The sequence below is a fragment of the Diadema antillarum genome, unplaced genomic scaffold (assembly GCF_040938485.1).
Source record: "Diadema antillarum isolate AM-2024a unplaced genomic scaffold, OU_Dant_1.0 scf00000128, whole genome shotgun sequence".
Classification (NCBI taxonomy): domain Eukaryota; kingdom Metazoa; phylum Echinodermata; class Echinoidea; order Diadematoida; family Diadematidae; genus Diadema; species Diadema antillarum.
In genome coordinates this window covers 6289057-6312795 of record NW_027271017.1, presented here as the reverse complement: position 1 = coordinate 6312795, position 23739 = coordinate 6289057, and the positions used below count along the sequence as shown (strand labels likewise).

The window sequence follows — 23739 nt, the reverse complement described above, 5'->3', positions numbered from 1 at the left end:
CGTCCTTCCGTCCTTCCGTCCGTCCGTCCGTCCGTCCGTCCGTCCTTCCGTCTGTCCGTCCGTCCTTCCGTCCGTCCGTAATGAATTTTGTGGACAGGGTAACTATCAAAACTTTTTGAGGTATCCTAATGAAACTTGGCATGTATGTGTATTAGGGGGTGAAGTTGTGCCTATCAACTTTTGGGTGCACATGCTCAAGGTCAAAGGTCAAAAGGTCAAGGTCAAATACATAAAATTTAACTATTTCCACCATATCTATGCAATGCCTGAAGATATTTTCTTGAAACTTAGTGTATACATGTATTACCCAATTAAGATTCTCTGGTGAAAGTTTGGGTCATGAGGTCAAAGGTCAAAGGTCAAAAGGTCAAGTAAAAATATTAAAACTTCACCTTTTTTTCTCTGTACACTTGTACCTTGGAAATTGTTCAAGGTATCTTCATGGAACATAGTATACATGTACTGACTGGCAGTGATTATCTAGAAAATGTAGGGTTCATGGGGTCAAAGGTCAGGGGTCAAAGGTCACGGGAAACACTTCAAAATTTTACTATTTCCGTCATGTTTATGCAATGCTGGCAGGATTATCATATTTTTTACACTTGGTGTATGCAGTTCCACCATATCTATGCAATGCCTGAACATATTTTCTTGAAACTTAGTGTATACATGTATTACCTAATTGAGATTCTCTGGTGAAAGTTTGGGTCATGAGGTCAAAGCTCAAAGGTCAAAAGGTCAAGTAATAATATTAAAACTTCACCTTTTTTCTCTGTACCTTGGAAATTGTTCAAGGTATCCTCATGGAACATAGTATACATGTACTGACTGGCAGTGATTATCTAGAAAATATAGGGTTCATGGGGTCAAAGGTCAGGGGTCAAAGGTCAAGGGAAACACTTCAAAATTTTACTATTTTCGTCATGTTTATGCAATGCTGGCAGGATTATTATATTTTTTACACTTGGTGTATGCATGCATAACCTAATAGAGATTCTTTGGAAAGTTTTTTTTTTCCTTTTGTTTTTGCCTCAAAGGTCAAAAGGTCAAAGATCAAGTGAAAGTGCTGAACTAAGCTTTTCCTCCATATCTCGGAAGTGGCTCAAGTTACCTTGAAACGTACTACATATTTATGCATGTTCTGCCTGACAGTGATTATTTTATGAATTTTAGGGTCAAAGGCCAGATGAAAATGGTAACAATTTACTATTCAATACAGAAATTGCACTTTTTTTCTGACCTTGAAAATAACTCAATGCATAATGGGTCAAAGTCAAGTCAAAGTCCTTAACTCCCAAATACATGCTCTCCTATTCATCAATTAAACCTAGGTCAAGGAAGGTGAACATTTAACTAATTTGTGACAAACTTGTCATTTTAATATTTGGCCAATTTTGTGAAAATGTAATCACGCATTGTCCACATGTACTATCTGTACCTATTAGGAGAATCATGCATTATGGCGGAGGCATACCAGTCGCCATAGCGACATTTCTAGTTAAACCATGTATACAGCCAGGTTGAGAGAGGTGGGTCATTCCCCAGTGGCAGGTGTGGAGAAAGATTTGTGGAGAGGGGCTAAATGGGTGTGACATGGGGACATGGGTGTCGCCCCTCCAAACTCGGGATAAGCTGATGCAAAGTGCATAGTCACGTTTGCTGTTGGTTGTGTTCCCTGCTCCCCCCTTCAACTAAAAATCATGACATACTGCACTATTAGCGAAAAGGAGAAATTTTGTGGATAATTGAACACCTGTGTATACATTGCTTGTATTGGGAATTGATGTGGTTGGAAGGATTTGCCAGGTATCGTCACTAAAGGATAAGTTCACCTTCATAGACATGTAGGTTGAGTGAATGCAGCAATATGAGTAGAACACGTCAGTGAGAGTTTGAGGAAAATCGGACAATCCGTTCAGTAGTTATGAATTTTTGAAGTTTCTGCTCAGTCACGGCTGGATGAGAAGACTACTATAGCTTGTGATGTCATATGAGTACAACTATATAAAGAAAGAATAAAGAAAATTCAACATATTTTCACTTTTCTCGCATAACAAAAGAACACTTGACTTTTCTCTTTCAGAAGGCAGGGGGAATGATATTACCCTTAATATATGTCAGTAACAAGTCGAAGAAATGTGCACTTCATTCAAAAAGTAAAGTTTTGTGAAATTCTCTTTTTATTTTCTTTATATGGTTGTATGCATAGACAGCATACACTGTAGTAGTCTTCTAGTGACTACGCAGATACTTTAAAAATTCATAACTTTTGAACAGAATGTCCGATTTTCCCCAAACTTTCACTGATGTGTTCTACTCATATTGCTGCATTCACTCAATCCACATATATATGAAGGTGGACTTGTCCTTTAAAGATATCTTCCCCCTAAAAATCGTGTGTCTCATATGTTCTGATCCCACCCCACATTCAATGGGGACAGTGTGATACTCGATTCAAAGTATCCATCAACTCGTAGTGTGCCACAGATTAACTTTCATGCTCAAAACTTTACCTCTATAGATAACAGCTGTATGAGTTTCACAAAGCAGAGTGGGATGGGAATGTGTCAAGGGTGCAAAGGAAATTCCATTAGAAAAGAAAATGATAGAAAAATGACTGGCATATATGCATTGATAGTGTGCCATGGAAATCATGCATATTATACATATGTATATACTGTATGCTTTAATAATTGATGCGTAATATACATGTAGGTCTTCAAATAGAATTTATCAAAATTGTTTCAAAGAGGTCACTTGCTGCCTTGTATAAAAATCCAGTTCTGGATTTCTCCTTTGGATGTTGTATGGAAGTTAATATCCCACGTTCAGTGAAGTGGCAGATATAAACACTTTGGGACCAGTGATTTTATACGTACCAGTCATCGATGGTGCCCCCAAACTGTCTAACATGGCCTTGAGTGTCATGAATGTTTCATCACCAGACACCAGACTGTTCTGAAAGGGGGAAGATTATAGCTCCTCAACCATCGTTGCTCCATCGCCCGGAATGGAGTTTGACAGCGGGGAAGGGTTGTCATGGGCCACCGAAGGAAACAAGATTAGAAACGTTGGATTATCTCTCCACTACCTCAGCAATGAATATCGAAACCCCAAAAAAAATAAGGTTATCTCTTGGCAGAAAAGGTTGGAAGAGGCACAAGATATATATGGACTATGCCAGCTCAAACAGTATAATCAGTTCATGTCCATTGCAGAGAGCAGAGAGTGAAGCTAGCCAGTGCAATAATAACACATCACTCAGCATATTGCCCAAACGGCAACCCTCCAGTACCACCCCGGAGCATCTTTCTGCATTCCACAGGGTGAAAGACAACAGGATATGATGAGAGTAGTATGTCTGTTGACATCATTTGAGTCTAGACATGGCTTGTACTTCTCAACAAGTATGGCAGAATTTGCCTATCTGAAGTTATAAAATAGTATTTGAAATAAAGGAGAAACTTCAGAACAGATGCAAAAGGAAATTAAAAAACAACAAAATAAAACAAACGAAAGACAAAACCTGTGAGAGGATTTCATTGGCATATAGAATGTACATGTGTCTACTACAGACAGATGAAAATGATCAATTTTTTTTTTTTGGGGGGGGGGCATGCAATTTTATGAAATATTTTTTAGATGATGGCATATATCACCTCTTTCAACTTGTGTGCATGTGACCACAACATTTCTGTCTTTATGTCAGAGTTAGATAAATTTTCAGTCATTTTGTCTTTCTGATTTACTCTAAAATTCAACTCTCTGTGAAATTATCAAATGCTGCAAGATATCGTCTTCCAATTGTATGGCACAGCGCCAGCGTATGGTGGTCTGCAGAGTGGCAATTTGCGAATGTTGCTCAATACATGAGAATCATACTTATTTTTTCTTCTGTCGTGGTGGTTCTTGATTACAAATTCATTCAATTTTTAACAATTACAAAATTGTCTTATAAGTCTTGACTCGCAAAAATATGTGCCATATGTTATAACTCCACTGGCACTATCGCAAAATGGTAGTGAAATGCTGCAATGAATACAGTGTAATTACACTAATGATTCTATGCAGGAAGTCAGTATCAGAACCAGTAATTTTAATTTAGGTAAATTCGATGCTGAGGTTTGCCATTGCTCTCTCTCTCTCTCTCAAAAATTGTAAAAAAAAAAAAGGAAAGGAGAAGAAGAAAATCCATGTCTCATATTTATTGAGATCTGTCAAATGGTAGCAAAAATGCTGCAATGAATGCAGTGTGATTGCAATGTACATTAATGAATTTATACAGGAAGTCAGCATCAGATCTAGTAATTTCATTTAGGTAAATTTGATGCTGAGGTATAAACATTGCTCTCTTGGGAAAGAAAGGAAAGGAGAAAAAAAGAAAATCCCTGTCTCATATTGAGATCTGTCAAATGGTAACAAAAATGCTGCAATGATTGCAGTGTGATTACAATGTGCATTAATGAATTTATGCAGGAAGTCAGCGTCAGATCTAGTAATTTGATTTAGGTAAATTTGATGCTGAGGTTTAAACATTGCTCTCTCTCTCTCTCTCTCTCTTTCTCTCTCTCTCAGAAAAAATATAAAAATAAAAAAAAACATAAAGGAAAGGAGAAGAAGAAAATCCCTGTCTCATATTTATTGAGATCTGTCAAATGGTAGCAAAAATGCTGCAATGATTGCAGTGTGATTGCAATGTACATTAATGAATTTATGCAGGAAGTCAGCATCAGATCTAGTAATTTGATTTAGGTAAATTTGATGCTGAGGTTTAAACATTGCTCTCTTGGGAAAGAAAGGAAAGGAGAAAAAAGAAAATCCCTGTCTCATATTGAGATCTGTCAAATGGTAACAAAAATGCTGCAATGAATACAGTGTGATTACAATGTGCATTAATGTATTTATACAGGAAGTCAGCATCAGATCTAGTAATTTGATTTAGGTAAATTTGATGCTGAGGTTTAAACAGTGCTCTCTCTCTCTCTCTCTCTTTCTCTCTCTCTCAGAAAAAATATAAAAATAAAAAAAAAACATAAAGGAAAGGAGAAGAAGAAAATCCCTGTCTCATATTTATTGAGATCTGTCAAATGGTAGCAAAAATGCTGCAATGATTGCAGTGTGATTGCAATGTACATTAATGAATTTATGCAGGAAGTCAGCGTCAGATCTAGTAATTTGATTTAGGTAAATTTGATGCTGAGGTTTAAACATTGCTCTCTCTCTCTCTCTCTCTCTTTCTCTCTCTCTCAGAAAAAATATAAAAATAAAAAAAAACATAAAGGAAAGGAGAAGAAGAAAATCCCTGTCTCATATTTATTGAGATCTGTCAAATGGTAGCAAAAATGCTGCAATGATTGCAGTGTGATTGCAATGTACATTAATGAATTTATGCAGGAAGTCAGCATCAGATCTAGTAATTTGATTTAGGTAAATTTGATGCTGAGGTTTAAACATTGCTCTCTTGGGAAAGAAAGGAAAGGAGAAAAAAGAAAATCCCTGTCTCATATTGAGATCTGTCAAATGGTAACAAAAATGCTGCAATGAATACAGTGTGATTACAATGTGCATTAATGTATTTATACAGGAAGTCAACATCTAACATTGCTCTCACTCTCAGAGAAAGAACAAACAAACTATCTGTCTCATATCTAGTGAGATCTGTCAAAACTGATCACATTGGGACTCGCTGTAATCAGTGCTGAAGTGTTTGTAGTTGAATTGAAGGTCAGCAGCTTATTGGATTGGCTATTTTGTTGAGAGTCATAGATACGCTTGAGGTGGGGAAGGTATACCCTTTAATGCGTCTCGTCCTCAAGTGACGATTACTAGATTAATGCGACAGTCGTCAGACAAGACCCCAAATAGGCAGTAGGCAGAGCTGGTTCGCAGACGTTGCATCATTCGTGGGATGAACATAGACTAGAAATAGAACAAGTCAGCCCACTGGATACTTTGGTGAAAACCACAGGAAAACCGAAATATTGTAAAACTGTGTTGTTATTGTTGTTTTATCTGATAAAAATGTAAAGGGAAGTTATCATTCCTTTGAATGAGATGTATCCCAGAATAGATATTTTAGAGACCACACTGCTGACCTGAATATGTAGAGCTCATAATGAATCCAGAAAAAAAAAAAGATTATAACATAAAAACAGATATTCTACTGTCTATTTCAAGTCGTGACGTACCAGGTAGGGCATTTGCAAAATCGTCCATGTGCATTTCAAGTAAGCTCAGCAAGTAATTCTACTTATTCATCCTGATGATATTTCTCATCATTTGGGAAAATTTTGTTCTACAGTAAACATGTGTGGCCATGGCAAAATTGTCAACAGTCACGGCAAATTCTGTCACACTTGCATACTCAATGACACGTAACACACAGACAATCATAGGATGAATTTGAGGTAGACCAAAGGGGACAGATTGACCTTCTGATATACAGTATACAATGATTAATATGAAATATATGATAAAACCATCAAATCAGGAAAAAAAAAACAGTAAAAGGTCCACTCTGTCCACTCTGAAGGTCCATGTCTAGTCAGTGATCAAGAAATTGAAGCCAATACTCACACATCAGTCCCTTCTTTCCTTACCTTGTTGAGAAACCTTTCCTTGTTTGTTGACCGCAGGAGCTGACCGACCTCAAGCATGCCCACAGCAAGATGAAGAAGCAGCTGGCGGACAAGCTGGCCGAGCTGGACCACACCAGCACCAAGTGTGTCCAGCATGAGGAGGATGTCAAGAAGCTGAGGGGTAGGGTGGAGGACCTCAAGAGGGACTTGGCCAAGTGTGAGGATGAGGTGAGGAATTCCTCATAGAGGTCATCGTACCTCCCTCCTCTTTTTCTTCCTTTTTTTTTTAAAGGCAAATATCAGACCATAAGGTGTCATTTTGCAGCTTTTAGCATGAAGATATTGAGATTCGATGTGAATTGAACATTGATTGATAGGAGGGAGTATTTCTGTTGGTTATGAGGAAAACCTCAGATGTGATTGTTGGAAGGATGTATTTCTGTTGGATATGAGGAAGACCCTAGATGTGAAGATGTTGGCATTCAGTGCATGCTGGCAGTGAGGAAGGCCTCAAATATATATGCAATTTGCCAACTTACAATGTATTCTGATAATGAGCAAGAACTCAATTACGTGTATGAATGTGTCAGCTTTCAGTGCATGTTGATGAGGAGATCCTCAATCAATGTGGAGATCTCCCTTTCAAAAAACATTGTCGTCTTTTTTTTTTCCATTTTTTTTTTTTGTTCCAAGGTTGCTGGAAGGGAAATACATTTTCCATCTCTCTGATGTGAAGCTTGTAACTAAGGCCCCCATCTCACTAGGAAGGCGACCATGGCGATCTGTGACGATTTAACAAATCGTGGCGTGATCGCCGTCCATCTCCATTTTTGGCCTCCGAGGCGATTACACTACGGTTTCTCTACGCTCAACCTGCGTTGTAGTCGATGGTGTCACAATAATGCTACGGCGCTGCCACGATTTTGCCGCTTTTCCAAGCCGACGAGAGGCGCTGCTTCTGCGATCAAAGCGATTGTATTGCGATAATCGTATGCTTATAAAGACGTCGCTACAACAGTGTTACTATCGGAGCGACAGTGATATGTTTACGCCGGGCTCATGCTATGATCTCAAGCGATCGGGATATAAAATATGTTTCATGATTTAATTTCTTCAGGCAGATGTCAGTGTCAAATTAACATGGATATGCAGAATATGGTTCTACCCTTACATCTTAGCATTTTACAACACACCAGTTAGAACCTGATGTGAAATTGCACTATTAGTTCGGTCATCCATTCAATTAAAAGGGTATAACGTGTATGATATTAAAGAACGGGCTTATGAGCAAACTACAAATCGTATCCTACAATGAGACAATTTTATGAAGATATATTTAAAAAGATTACAACTTAATCTACTTTCATTGACTTGCAATGGTATATGACAAACAAACAATTTAATAGACAGAGTAGATTCGTACCGAGTGTACGTGGAAAAGTGAATTTTATACGCTTTTCTCCACATCCACCTTCCTGGTCTGTGCATCACTTTCTTTCGTTCATGGTTGGTTCCTGTTACGTAATACTGTAAAAGTGGTAATTTTCATGGACGATGGGGGCCGCTTTCGATGCGCTTGAGTTACGCCTAACGCGTTGCTTCCCCCGTCAGAGTTACGAATGTGGCGCTTTTAATGCGCTCGTGAGGCGATCGTGATACGCTCTAAAACCACGGCGACCTCGCTGTGGAAGTTTTGGACATGTTCAAAACTTCCGTAGCGAGGTCGCCAACCATGGCGATGATGACAACCCTCCGCGCTCCTGAACCGCTCAAGATATGATGGAGAAGATTTAAAGCGATCAAGCCACGATCCGCCGCGCTTTGTCGATTTTTTGATGATCGTAGCGGAACGACGTCTAGTGAGATGGGGGTATAAAAGATTAATGTGAAACTTTGAAAAAGAGAATATAAAAACCGGTTTGCCTCTCCGGGATTATAAGATTTAACAAAGAAGAACTGTGGAGTGTTTATTGAATCCGTGCAATATGTTATCTGTTCTGTCTATTGTGCAGACATTATATCACAACATTTTTGTGACCTACATACTGAATGTCGGAACAATTAATATGTAGGTGTATGCTTGTAGGTTCTGACAAGCCGAGGATTGAGTTTGTAAGGTCGGAAGAGCTGCATTATCTTTCAGCCTTTTTATGAGACCAGACTCGATGATGTAATGGAAGTAGGCAACATGGCAATACAATCAAATTAGTATGTTTCAAGGGAACCTACTCACAGTGGAAAGCCCCTTGGTGGAAGTAACAGTAGTATACTGTGATGTGTTGTCTTGATGAATTGTCAGTTGCTGCCGTAAAATTGATTTCATTTTATGGCCGTTTTTCAATGAGTCAGAGTGGTCGTGATGCCGAAAGCTGACATTCATTTCCCTCATAGCGTTCCTCACTGTCTCCCCCCTGATGTCCGCTGGAGTGAGGGAGTTAATAAAAGATTTATTTCTTTCAGCTCATTCCTCCCTTTTCTCATGCTTGTGACAGATAAACCCCAGCAAAGCTAAATTTAAGACACCATTGACTGAATTCATCCAGACATTTAAAGGTCCAGTTTACCTTTGGGAGCAGTGATTTTAAAAATGTTCAAGATATCACATTTGATACATATGTGTAGATCTGTTGTATTACAAAACATCCTACCATATAAAATTGTTGCAATAAAGCCTAAAATATAAGGAGATATCGGTGTTTTTCTCATTAAACCATAAGTGTAGACGGTTTAGTCTGGAAGCATTCTTATTATAACTATTGTTCACATTTTGTGTATTTAACAATACTTAACATCGATTATACAGATTCAAATTTTTACAGTGGTTGTTTCTATCCCTAACTCACATTCTAAAACTATTTTAAAGCACTAATGCTGGGTTTTTGTTTCATCTGCAAATGGTAAATTATGCCTTTAACCAAAAACGGAATGGGAAAGGATTGTACTATGTGAGTGAGTCACAATTTGGTTCACAAGATGGGCAAGTTTAGATTAAGTCTCTGTGGAATCCTTTCCTCTGAGAAACGGCAATCCTCATAGGGATAATACATCAAACATTCTGTTCCAGTAATTAATGGGTTAAACGTGAATCAGAGTATCTCATGTTAGTGTTGCAATCGCACAGTAAAAACTGTGAGAGACAAGGATACTGTGAAAGACTGAAATTTTTTGCACGAGTAATTTTTCATGCTCAGCGTGTTTGACATGAATTTTTTGTGTCTTTATTTCATAAACAGTCACAACAATTGAGCAAGCACTTAACCCATTCCCTATGAGAACCTGGTGGCCTGTATATTATGTCTATGGGGGTTTCAGAATTCAGCATGGACGGGGTTAAAACAGTTCCTCACTGCCAGGAATGTTAAGGGCTTTGGCAGCACATACTACATTAAAGGGAAATTGGTACACATTATGACAGCAAATTTACTTATGCTACGGGTCTAACAAATGTGAAGAGAACTACAAATAACATCGTAGTTATACCCCTGCAGTACGCTTACAAGTACCTTCAGATCCAAGATTTAAAATAATATTGCATATGGCAAGCAAAAATTTGCGTGTCTTTATTTTCGTGTTGCGCTAAATGAATGAAAATTTCCACTTTTACCAAAGACCATTAGGACAACAAAATTATTGTCTTTTAATAGCAGTTAACTACATGCACATTGTGGCATCATTGATCTGTCACACACATGAGGTTTTAAACCTTTTAATAACACTGCCACTTTGCACCCCCTATTAGATCCTCCCATTCAAGATCAAATTCAAATATATGATTTCCTTCTTGCCTGTATGCAAAGATTGCTATGAATCATGCACATTCACTCTGTAAATCTGTAAATCCTTGAAGCTAATATGGTTCCGGAATAATGATCTCGAGTAATCTCCTTCACCATTTAACCCCCTCCGGATTCAAATTAGCGTAAGAGGAGATGATAATTGCTAATGCGGTGTTTGCACCTGTTGTAATGAGGTACCAGTGTTTTGGCATCTTACCTCCTGGTATATGTTCCCTTGCCTTGTCATATATTGATACATCAAAGATGATATATATATATGACACAGACACATAGGAAACAGAGGGTAGCTGTAGTGTGTATGGGGATTAAGACGTCTGACAAGCTCCACCACTGTTTGGCACATCTTGGAAGATTGTGGCCAGCTTTTAATCCGTGAAAAGTACATTGTTGTAGGAGCAGGGATTTTGTGTGTCTTTACTAAGAACACTCCTCAATACTTTTGCTATGAATTAGTGACATCACGGAGAGCTTAACAGTCAAGGAAGATAGCTCATTAACCCTTTCAGTGTCAGGGACTTTGGACAATGTGTACAATGCTGTAGGGTGTGCTGTGCCAATCAGCACTCACAGCACACACAGAGGGTTAAAGTTTCTCTTTGTTGTGAGTAGTACAAGTCATGGTGTCATCAAAATATTGGGGTTCTCAGTCATGACTCAAAAATAAGTTTCAGTTGCATTGCAAGAGAACCTTAAATGGTTTAGTTACCAATATTAGCACTATGTATGGATGAGAAAAACAAAACATGAATGCAGTATAGAGCATTATGTAGATTGCTCTGAGCTAAATGAGACTGGGTTAGAGCAGAACACACAGAGTCCAACTGAAAGCTCTGTCACCATTCATTCTCACAGGGCATGTCTTTGTGGATAGAAGTCACATACAATGATTCATTCACCACACGCACAAAATACATGCACGTACACACAACATGTGCAGCGCAGAACATGTAAAGTACACTTTTTGCTGAGCGGTTTCAAAGCAGCCACTGTATGCTGCTTGGTTGTTTGTTTGTTTGTTTTTTTCCTTTTTCTCTCACAAATTGTTACCTGGGAGGAATTCCCTCACTGAAATCTGAGTGTGTTCCTATTGTCCTGTTGGCTACTGATTGCACATAATATGTAAATCCAAAACCTAGCTTTAATAGCTTTCAGACTAGATAATTCATGTCACGAACACTGCAGAAAGTGTATGGGTGGAGGCTGTTTATGCTGATTTTATGTTGTCAATGCAACAGGCTACAGTGTATTGAGGTTGTGTATAAGTGTGTTGACATCCCATGATATGGGGGCAAATGGAACTTGATTATAGAAATCACTTCATTATTCTTGTAGCATTTCTGTTCTTATGTCATTGATATACTGTATGAGCTGAAATTTTCGCGTACAGATATTTTCGCGAATTGCTACTTGGAGGACATTTTCGTGTGTTGTGAATTTCGCGGTTACGAGGATCTAACTGAACTTAGTTTTTAAAATCGCGCGTTGTTATTTTCGCGTGTTGTTATTTTCGCATGTTGTTATTTTCGCGGTTCGAAGGCGATTCGCAAAATGCGCGAAAATAAAACCACCGCGAAAATTTCAGCTCGTACAGTACTAGTGTCAATGATGATTTCACTTCATAATTCCTCTAGAAGTTCCTAAGACAGCAAAGTAACAGGATTCTATCTGTTCAGCACAGCTGACTAGGGTGCATGTGATTTCTATTAGAAGTGGAACTTGAAAGATCTGCCATGCTGAGAGAATCAAATTTCTGAGTCGATGAACCGTCTGTCCCACTTTATTTGTGTAAATATTGATATTATTTTTCTTCCAGGTTGATGAGAGATCAAACTTCATCAAGAAGATTCAGCGTAACCTTGACGAGACCCTGCAGCAGAACGAGAACCTGACGCTACAAGTGGAGCACCTCCAGTCACGGTAAGACTGTGTGCCTGGGATGGGCTGTTTGATAGGGCTCCCTCTAGTGGGCTTGTGAGGACCATGCAGTTGCATACATGATGAGTGTATGTTGCAGACCTGCCTCTTTTCACTTGAGTGTAGGCATCTGGCTTTTAAGCAATTCAATTCAAATCAATTTATTTTCACATTTTTTCTACAAAACATAATATAACAACAGAATTTTATATAGATTATTCTGAGTATGCATTGGTTGACTGCAAAGTAAAAATTATGAATAATTAATGAATTATTAATTAATTCACAAGAAGTGAATACAGTAGAGTTTGATATTCTTTGACTTTCTGAGCTTGATGAAATGAGTCAAAAGCAATTGCCTCCAAGCCCAGGTGATTTGAGGGGGGGGGGGGGGGGGGGTGGGGGAAGAGAATTGTAGCTATTGCTGTGAAGTTGATAGCTCTGGTACCAAAAGTAAATTAGGAATGGTACTAGAAAAGAAGAACCCCCTCTGGTGGGCAAAAACTGAAATTTGCAAAAGATGATTATGACACGATATTTACATTCAAATATTACTGCCGAGAAAGGGGACTTGAAAATTGCTGCATTTTGACAGGAGAGGTGATTGGACTTGCAGTAAGGCATACGTCTATGAAAATTACATATCTGATCCCTCACAACCTTTTTAGAATTTTACCCAGATGGGGCTACAAAGACGTAACCAGCAGCCAAAGGAGCAACATGCTCAGAATGAATGCAAAGGGCAAATCTCTTTGTGTCTGGGGGATGCACTCAACTCACAGTTGAGCATACTTGCAGGGTATTTCATGTAATGACTCTTTTGTGTACTGCAAGCTTCGCAGATCAATCATAGAAAATGTAGAGTGATATGCGGGTTATTTGCATATCAAAGGGCCGAAGAGTGCCATTCAAATGTCAAAAGAACTTTGGACTTACCTTTAAAAGATTCACGACAACTTCCTTCTCCCAATATGTGGAGCTGCCAGACGTTAATATTCTTGACGCAATCATTTGCTACATATGAGTCTGCTAACATTTATCTGTCAAAATGACCCAGATAAGCTAGACTTTATAATAATTTAATTTTCCTAATTATCATTAGTGGAGTGAAATCCATGCTAGGCCACAACACATTTTTTTTTCCAATGAATCATTTGATTTTCAGGGCTCTGTCCTTCATTTCTGTAAAATTTGTTACATCTTCCCAGACTTTTCAAGAATTAATAGAGGAAGGAAATGGAATGAGTTTAGATAGCATTTGCATCTCATTCCTAGCGATCCTCATGAGTTTGTAAGGTCACAGTTTGTATTACCTCTATCAAAGCTGATTCGTTGTGAATCTAAAAGTTCCCACCTATGGTCCTATCAAGGGAACACATGTCATGCAGGAAATCAAAACACACACACACAAAAAAAGAAACAAATAAACAGACTATCCTGTTCTCTGTACTTTACACCTTGAGTATCCCCATTTGAGGTTTGGTAACAGCAGCTAATCTTGCTCCTTCCTTTCATCTCCCTTCCTTTTTCCCTCGCTAGCTACGGGGGGGGGGGGGGGGGGGGGGGGGGCGGTGTTTATGGAGTTATAGATAAGGCAGAGTTATTTGTTGTTACTTTTTTAAAGTATGAGTCATGAATTTGATGTTTTCAACAAGAGAAAGAAACATTTCAATTCCTCATATGTAGCCTCTCAATTCAGACTTTGGTGTTTAATACTGAATAGGTTTGATTGAACATCAACCAAGATGTTAGTTTGCTTCAAATTTGCTTACATTTTGGGGGGAATTTTTTAGAAGGGTAAATGCTTCTTATCAATATTAGTAGTTCTGGAATAGTTTGAGATATTATCATTTGATCCGAACTACTGGGGAATAGAAGGTAGTGTATGTAGTTAAAGAAACTATTCTTGAAGCTCTCTGTTCCCAATAGTATTTACCACAGGATTATACACATGTTTGATTCCATTCCCTGTACTTGGGGAGTTTTCAGGCAACCCAGATTAAGCCCGTTCTGTGGTGTTACCAAGGGAAATCAAGAGTGGTGAAGTTCTGTTTGGCAAATCCTGTCCATAGCATGGCCACAATCTCCCTTTATTAGCACAGAGACCCAGACTTTTGAAAAAAAGAAGAAGATTAAAACAGGAGCAAAAATGTTCCACACACTGACTGCTGAATGTGGTGTCCCTCTCTGAGATTAATCAGTAGAGGGGCAGAGTTTGGGATGTAAAAGGAAGAAATTAATCTGCAAGGATATGGGATAAAGTGGCGAGGCGCCACCCTCTGAGAAAGTGTGACACTCTTCCACCGTTGAGATCAAGCGATGCTCGGCCATCAAGAATACTCACCTTGACCCCTGCTGCCCCCTTTTCTATTGCCCCAAAATGATGGCTTGAGTGATGGCATGGCTTTCTGCCACCAGCTGATGTTTTATCTTTCTCTGTTTTCTGCTGTAACAGGTTGCGCACTCAGACGTCAACGGCAGGCATTGGCGTCGCCAAGAGGCGCATCTCAACCCTGAAGGTGACCACCACCTCCAGCGACAACGATGACACCGCCTCTGACTGAGAAAATGGCAGGGCCTTTTTCTCTTTTCTTTTTTTTTCCACACCACCACGAAAGGGAGGCACACGATGAGAAGAGAAATGGAAATTTTGGCAGCAAAACGTTCGGCAATATGATACATCGGTAGAGCGGTCTAAGAGAGAGAGAGATATGTTCCTGAAATGGGCTGATACATTAAACCCGTATCATTTATTGATGACCTTTTCAGTTAGAATAGAAATAAAGTGCTATCTGTAGCATCCCAAAGTCCAGCAGAATGTCCCATCGGCCAGCATCTCTTGCGAGACCAACGACTGATAGTTGGTACTGGTATTCACATCTATCTGCCTGCGCATGTGGCTCACGTTAAGTTGCAGCAAGGATGTGTAGTCATGGCAACCATTCTTCCTGCTCTCGGCGGATATTTTCCAGGTCATTTCTCGTCTTCCATTTACGGCATTCCAGTTTTTCTTTGGTCGTCAGTTCCAGAAAACAATACTGTGGTAGTGGCTGTTGTATTGATGACATGTGAAACGTAGTGGTAACATCAATTATCATGTCAAGTTCAAAATAATGTTTCCCTTAAACACCGTCCAGAAGAAAAAAAGGAAAGAAAACCCTTAAAGATCTGCAAACACATTCATAATGTAATCTAATGTTTCACCACAAGGATTTAAGTTTTTGTTTTCTTCCCTTTCTCACCAGTAGCACTAAAATGGCCTGGAATTAGTTTACTGATTTTAATCTGATTTTAACTGATTCCAAAGATTAGACAATGACTCCATTTAACTTTTGTATTGAGGTGATATCAAGCTGTGTTGTTGAGGTATATTATAGAGGCTTGTGACCAAAATGTGTATCCCAAATTTTCCTGTCATCTCTAGTTTATTTTTGATGTTGCATCAAATATACCAAACTTTCTTTTTCATGATTAGAGCAAATGTAGAGTCAAAATGCATTGATTCTTCAAAAAGTTGTTGTTTTTTAATCTCTTTGAATAGACCCCCTAAATTTGATATTTCAAACGTCGAACTGGTAACCTGTTGTATGTCCATTCATGGGCATGTCAAAAATGGCCAAGAACACTTTCTACTCTACAGTGCAACTTTCCACTTTATGTTACAGTGGGCTGTAGTGAAATGAAATAATCAGTATCGTAGACATCTACTTAAAAAAAGAGAGAAAAAAATTAATGAAATTTCTGAGTTTCACAATGTCTTTGCATGATTTTCGTAAAATGTCTATCATTTTGATGGATTAGATTTGATTCCTTTTTTTTTTTTGGGGGGGGGGGGGAAGGGGTCAAAGTGGAGTTTATTTATACCAAAATTACGTCACCCCCTTTCCTTCGACAGAAGTCACACTCTTCTTTAAGGTGTCTTGCGTAGCTGTCAGCCACGATATGCATTATACCTGCTCTGCGTTAGACTTGTAATATCTTGAATGACGTTAAGGATTTTCCCCTCCTTCTAGGATAATAGGGGTTTGCATGCATACCAATCCATCCAGTGGAACCAGAGAGCGTGTCTCCAAGGGCATGTGCCCAGTGAAACCATAGGACTAATTTCACTGCAATTGTCCAAGGCTGCGTCGTTTAACCTGTTGAAGACTACTGTAAAAGTGGATATTTTCGCGCGACTAATTTTTCGCACTTGGCCGGGTAAGAAGAGTTTCGCATGTTTTTAATTCCGCAGAATCAAGACATCACGCACAGGAACATATGGCAAGCAAAAATATTCGCGTGTTTTTATTTTCGCGCTAGTTTCTGGTTGCGCGAAATGCGCAAAAATTTAAACACTGCGAAAATTTCCACTTTTACAGTAGTCCCGAGTATACTCAGGCAGGTGTCTATGGGAAATGTGTGTTATGGAAAATCAGCTCGTCCTCAAAAGGTTTAATAAACATCAGCAAGTCTGTGTGTGTCTGTGTGTGTCCCCCAACAGTTTTAGGACAAGGCAGTCATTAGCAACGATGAATCCCGCCATTTTAACTCTGCTCTCTAAAGAGAATAGAATGACAACATTCCATTGAGAGAGATGTGTATGGGGATAAGTGTTGCGTGTCATCACAAATACATTGTGAACGAACTCTGACCACGTTGGCAGTTAGAATGCAAGGTGTACCCCAAGTTGATTCTGAGCTGCGGGAGACGGGTTTGGCCTTTAATGAGCGAAGCAAGTTTTTATTCTTGTTAATTTGGCATCTGTAGAGAGATATATATTTCCTTGCAAGGAATGTATTGAATATATCATTCTGGACAGGCACCTTTATGTTTTGTTTTTGTTTTCTCTATCTTTCTCTTTGTCCATCCAGCTCTCTGTACTTGCAGTGTATATCTTCCTGTGGCCACATTGTCTTTCATGCTTGGTTTTGGTTTCACCAATAATCAATATTGATAGTGCTGTATGTGTCTATTTGAATAGAGTTGTATGTCGGTAATGCACAGGAGTGAAATGATTCTCCTGTTATCAGGGTCGTTGACCTTTGAGAGGCTCTCTTGCGCAATTCAGTATGCACAATGTAGAATAATTTGCCTGCATACCAGTGTACTGTCCTAGTTGTTTAAATGTGGAGAAAAAAGAAACCAACAACAGTGTCTGATAGACATCTACGGTATCTGTATCTTGTGACATCAATTTTTGACTAGGGAGTAGTAAGTACATGTAGCTCCTAATGAATGAATGGTAGTGGATGCTTGTTTGAAAATACTTTTGTTATAGCACAGCAGGAGTATGTTATTTATCTATCTATTTATACATCGGGGGGGGGGGGTTTAAGGGGAGGGGGTTGGGTTGTATCTCTGTTGCATATTTTCACTCATATCGTGATGGAAAAAAAAGAGAGAAATATCGCAGCCATCATCGGTTTCAATTTACAGCATGTCACAAATTCTGTGCAGAATCTTTATTGTGCAGCATGCCTACATGGCTGTGTATGGAGCATGCATGTGTCTGTGTGTGTGTTTGTGTGTGTGTGTATGTGTTTCAGGTAACGTTTTCTGCAATATGTTGCCATGGTTGGCAGTTTGCTTTGTAAGGTGTGTCAACCGTGCCCAAACGCTTATAAAGCAGATGAATAATGATGCCTGATCTTTCATGAATTTTATGTGTAATTATACTGCCCTCCACTAACAGTGCAAGCACCATAATGACTATTTGTCTTTACAAATGTCCTTTGACGATTGTATGATAATACTAGTGATAAAAATATGGTGTTCTTTACCTGGTGTAACCTCTTCAGTATTGCAAGTTCTCTGCCGAAAGGCCCAGTTATTATTATAACCCCAGCATTGCCAGGTACCCAATCATTCTACACCTTCGTCAAGAGGAGTATGATGGGTAAAAACGTCTTGTCCATTGATGCAGGCACTCGATGGGATTGGATCTCGGGACCTTCAGTTTGAAGTCCAGAGTCTTATCCACTATGCCACAGTGCTTTATGAGGAATTGTAGATTATGGTGGCATTTTAACATTGCTTATTGTGACATGCTTTGATAGGTTAAGCTTTGAAATCAAGGCAGTTCACTTTGTGAACCTAGTTCTCAACAATTTGATGAAAGTACCGGTACATATTTTATTGTTTGTAACGCTTCATCATAATTTTTCTAGGACAGGACATGGAATTCTTGTGATGGTTCTTTCAGACCATAGAATGCAAAATGGAAGACATTACAGCATTGCCTAATCCTTTATATTTAAGAAAACCAAAACAAAAACAAGTGTTCTTCTCTCTCTGTAGTATGACTGCAGATACCATGAACAGGATAAAGGTTCATTTTTGGAGTTGTGGGATACTAAGTGGAAACTCTGAATGGTAATTTCAGACATTAACAAATGACATTTCGCTAAAGCTTGTATCCGGTACCAGATTTGTGTGTTTGTCCAACGTGTGACAGTTAATGATAGGCTTGATAATTGAGCAGAATGAAGGAGAGGAGAAAAGGGGAAAAAACAACAACAAAGAACCATCTGCAAGATTCAATCTCCCACCCGTCAGATCAAATCTAATACCACAAACTCCCATCAAACGTGGTAGTGTGCAATTTACCGTATCAGCTTTAGATTAACGGTCAATTGTGTGGAATTAGCCGTGACCATGGGTGTAATTTTCGTCATTAGCGGCGCTTCGAAATAAATTTTGTGTGGAGAAGCTGGAAGCTGCTAATGTGTGTGCATCTATTCTTTACTTTGCCATCATCGGTATGGCATGATGTTGAGATATTGAGGCTACTGACAATGTCGTGGCATGCTCTAGTGATATATACATGAATGTAAGATTGTATAAAAACTTGTATATTTAAGAAGAATAATATGACTTTAATATTCATGGAATGCAGGCATAGAATAGCTAGCATTTCTCTATTCTCTCTTGACAGATATGATATTGTCTCCGGTGTACATAGAAATGGATAGAAAAAATTATGGTAATTGGCTAGCTTACTACAATATATTAGAATGTGAATTTTTGTCATGCTTTTGTTTGTGTAGTCTGTAAAAGCAAGCATTTATGAACTATTTGTGCTTTTTGTGTTTTTTGTTTTGCATGAGAGCACTGCAGAGGTTCTGCGATGAACGTTCGTGTTCAGACCCGTCAAGGGAAGGGCGAGGTATTTTGATTGATATATACATCAACAGCATTCACCTTCATAAGTAGGTTACAGTCTCACAAGTCATGGCGAATCCAAACTACTGTTTTACCTACTCTATCATCGACTGAGAGTGGTATCCTAAATCTGCTGAGTACCAGCACCCTTTGCATGGGCCGTCCTTGGCAATCTTGTGATCATGATTGCAATCCACTTTTTCCTAAGCCGACCGCCATTCATTCATTGAAACTGGTTTCTGGACACTCGTGAGGAAGATTTCACTACGTGGAGGCATGGTTCAAATCTGTGTGTCTTATCTCCCGACGCGAGCCCCAAGCCGTGCAAAACGAAGAGAAATGAACAACATGCATAAGAATGAAAGAAAAGTCGTAAGGATAGAAATTAAAACATGCTTGCCTGTGTTGCTAGCAGTAGTAAGCTTGCATTTAATAATCCCACCAGCTACCAGCAGATGTCAATGTAGATTTATGACCAGATGTTAAAAACTAAGAGTGCGTCTGATGTTTTGTGCCACAAATTACATCTCCTCCTAATCCATGACTCTCGCTGTTGCAATGATAATTAGTGGAAGTAGCTGCATGAAAGCTTGATGCCCTTTGCACCACAAAAACCTCAAATTGTCGAGGTTAGGGGTGGGGGGGGGGGGGGATGAGGAAGATTCTAGGATGAATAGGTAACCATGTGATTGTTAATTTGTGATGACTCAGTAGACAAGCATTCTTGTAATGTGATTTATGGTTGGAATGTGATATGTACATGGGAATGTTGTGAGGTTCAGGACACCACATGACTTGAAAGCAGCGTACAGGTATTCAATGTTATTTTTCAATCATTCTAGGGGGTGGGGTTATCAAACCAGAGATAAATGTATGGTAGACGTGTTGCATTTTTGGATTTACAGTGCTGATGAAATGTTTACATCTTGACTTAGACTTTTCTCTGCGAAAGTAGACCCTTATATACAAGGGTAACTTGAAATTTAATGCCTTGAGCAATCAAAGAGAAAAATTAAACAAATACTCTGGGTTGACTGAGTTGCCATTAAGTGTAGCAGTATTTTGAGCTAAAAAACTGTACACCTGATTATTCTGGTGCCACTTGAACTTGTTGACATAGTCGAGGTGGAGCAAAGAGACTTTCGAGAGTGGACAACAGTCATAAATATGAAGGAAAGTAAATTGATACTCACAAGTCAGTTTCATTGCTTTGATAGTGCCAAACTAGTTTGCTTCAATCTCTGATATGGTGTTTTTATGTGCTGTAGATGTGCACAAAGAGTCATTAAATTGTGAAGATCTACATGTGTGGTATACATACCATTTTTAAAGTATTCATCCCTACTCCCCTCATATAGCTTCATAAAATCATGACAACTAAAGACAAGAGGTTTGAAAACTGTGCATATATATGTCACAATATTAATGGTGCAGCAAGTGTTTGAGGGGTTTCACCCTGGGAAAAGAGCTCGTTTGTAATCATGTTTCTGAAATGCAATTCTAAACCCGTCCCAAAGCATTATGACACTCAATGAAGGCTCACATCTGACTATCCATAACTATTTGCCAATCATGTAAAATCATTGTCTCGCATTCGCAAAACGTGCTATAGACCCATTTGGAGAATAATGCGATATGGCAGAGCAACATTCCTAGTTGAAACATGTTTCTAAACTTATTTACGAACATGTTCTGTCTCAAGTGTAAAAGCCCTGTTCTACCCATAGATGATGTCACCTTGCAGATTGTGAGAGGTGTATAAATACTCAAGTGACCCCATTATGTGTGTATTCTTGCTGGCATGTATTCCCCTGTATCACATTTCTCCCACACCTCTCCAAGTATAATACAATTCACATTCCCACCTTGACTCACAAGTAGGTCTTTTTTTTTCTTCCCCCTCTCTTTCTTCTGTTTGTGCTTGTGGGGTAAAAGATCACCCAGATATTTTCCTTTTGGCAAGGCAGGACATGAATCTTCCTTGTATTATTTCTGTGTAGATACTAATGTATTCAGTATTCTCAAAAAATGGATACATTCGCCCTCTATTTAAAGTAGGACCAGTCTGAGATGGGGCATACAAGAGTTGTCACTGGTATGCTTACCTATATTTTTGCCAGTTTTTCGACCCAACCTTCTGATACAAACTCTGCAACAGAGTGAGCTTTAAGAGTATAATCACTTACTTGTCATCATTAAGAATGAATTTCAGAGGGAGAAAGAGAAAATATGGAAGACATAGTTTCAGCACAAGCAAAGTTTATCCTTTATAGTTGGCTTCAAAGGACACGGATGGGTATGTGCAGAGTGTGTGCAATTTCCCATTTCTTATCCTCTCTCTTTTCTTGTTGCACAAGACTGAAATCTTGTTCTATATAGGATGCTGACTAGATCCTCGTCGGGCGATTACCAGAGAACACAGCATGTGACTGAGTGTATCATACATTTTTCTTTGGCGAACAATAGTTGCTAATGATCATCAGCCATTACTCTTACTAATAACCCAATCATGAGTAACGTCACATGAATTTGCAAGGATATGAGTTTGCAAGGCATGTGTATGAAAGAGAAGAGGTGCCCAGTTATAACCAGGAGTAGGAGTCATCTTTTTTGTGAAAGGTCTCTGATATTTCAACACCACAGTGTTTATCATCACTCGGCAAGAATCAAAGTTGCCTTCTCTTAAAAAATGTTTGACAAGGATAATATTCAGGTGTGACTTTCTTCAATTTGTCTTCTTCTACAAGTGACATTTGTTACAATTGCAACTGCTGGTCTATTAATTTATATATCAGTGGTTGCAATCTTAACAAATGTTATTTGTAGAGGGAGACAAATTGAAGAAACTCGCACCTGAAACTTCACCCCACTGAATAATATCTTGCTTTCAAGGATAATACAGTATTGGTAGTTGCAGGAATCTTGTTGTGTTTCAGTAACTGTAGAGCAATCCATGATACTGTGGAATATGTTGCACATGTTTAAGACTGTTTTAAAGATGTTCTCCAGTGACTCATTCCTGCTTAAATAGTCCTTTGCTCATGTGTAATACTTTTCCTGTCATACCTTTGAGGCACCAGGGGTAGTGGTAATACTCTTTATATTGCCACCATTATATTGCCACCATAAGTTGCTCTTTGTCGATATTCTTGAGTAGATTAGAGGAAATTGACATCATGAGGCATTTCACAGCCACTGGCCTTTCATAGTCACAAAGGGATACTGCTTCAGCACCCACGCAAATATACTTAACTTCATTCATGCTCTGGTTGATGTAGCCGATTTCCTCATGAGAGACCGAGTTGCACCATCAGTGAGCTGTGAATGATCATTTGTGTATTCTTGAACACATTTTCGACCCCGCTCCATTCCATTGAGAGTTAATGGTCTTTAGTGAGATGCAACTAAATTGAATCTATCGCAGACACTGACAGCCATAAACACTTTGTTTACCACAGTGGCATTGCAGGATTACATCGAGTGTGATATTGAAAACAAAAATCGGTGAACCATGAGAAAGTACAGAGTGGTATAATCATGCCCTAAGACAAGCTTGCAATCTTGTCAGGATACTATGATGTGAAAGTGTTTCTATCACCTTTTGTATTTCGCTGATGATTCTTTCTTCTTGCCATTGCTACGTTGGACTTTCTCTCCATTAAGTTATTAACCCACCTTTTTTTTTTTAATCAAATGCAAAAGCAGCAAAAAGGCAAGAGCATATATTTGTATTCAGTGTATTGTAAGCTCCCCCTGCTGTACCGTATAGTTTTAGGCATGTCATAATAAATGAGATTGTATGGAAATTGGAAACTCCCCTTGTGCGGCTGTCGCGACCAATTTTTATAGCGTCCACAGCGTAATCATGAATATTCATGTGGTTTGGAAAGTCCGGGACTAAGAAATACAAGTGTAAAAAGGTCAGTTTTCTCCTTAGCCCCGGACAAGAGATAGTACGGGACTAATTGGCGAGTGTAAAAAGCTGAAAAAATTGGTACGGGACTAACGATAGTCCTGGGTCAGAGAAAGTCTGGGGTTAAGAAACACAAGTGTAAAAAGGGCTTTGGAAGAGTGAGTTATGCTGTGGTGGCCGTGCGCTGCTCCCCCTCGGCACGCTCCGGTACTGGTGTGGCTGAAGTGTGTGCGGGAGCGGATTGATTCATCCCGCTCTGCGTGACATTATCCCGAGAGTGTTATGGTCATGTGTGTTTGTATACCGGTGTGTTTTATTTGACAGCTGCAATTTCTCCTCTCTCCCTGTCAGCTCATGAAATCTTGGCCGTCATGCAACGGCTTTACTCGTCCTG

The 23739-nt window shown here is 39.0% G+C and overlaps 1 protein-coding gene across 1 annotated transcript in view; it reads left to right on the top strand.

The window, feature by feature from the left end:
* Positions 1-15242, top strand: part of LOC139720440 (coiled-coil domain-containing protein 102A-like) — a 35331-nt gene extending 20089 nt beyond the window's left edge. Inside the window, exons 5-7 of the mRNA XM_071631800.1 lie at positions 6636-6806; positions 12189-12292; positions 14745-15242. Coding sequence (XP_071487901.1) covers positions 6636-6806; positions 12189-12292; positions 14745-14853 — 384 coding nt within the window. The 3' untranslated portion in view covers positions 14854-15242. The remainder of the gene's footprint in view (positions 1-6635; positions 6807-12188; positions 12293-14744) is intronic.
* Positions 15243-23739: the final 8497 nt, after the last annotated feature.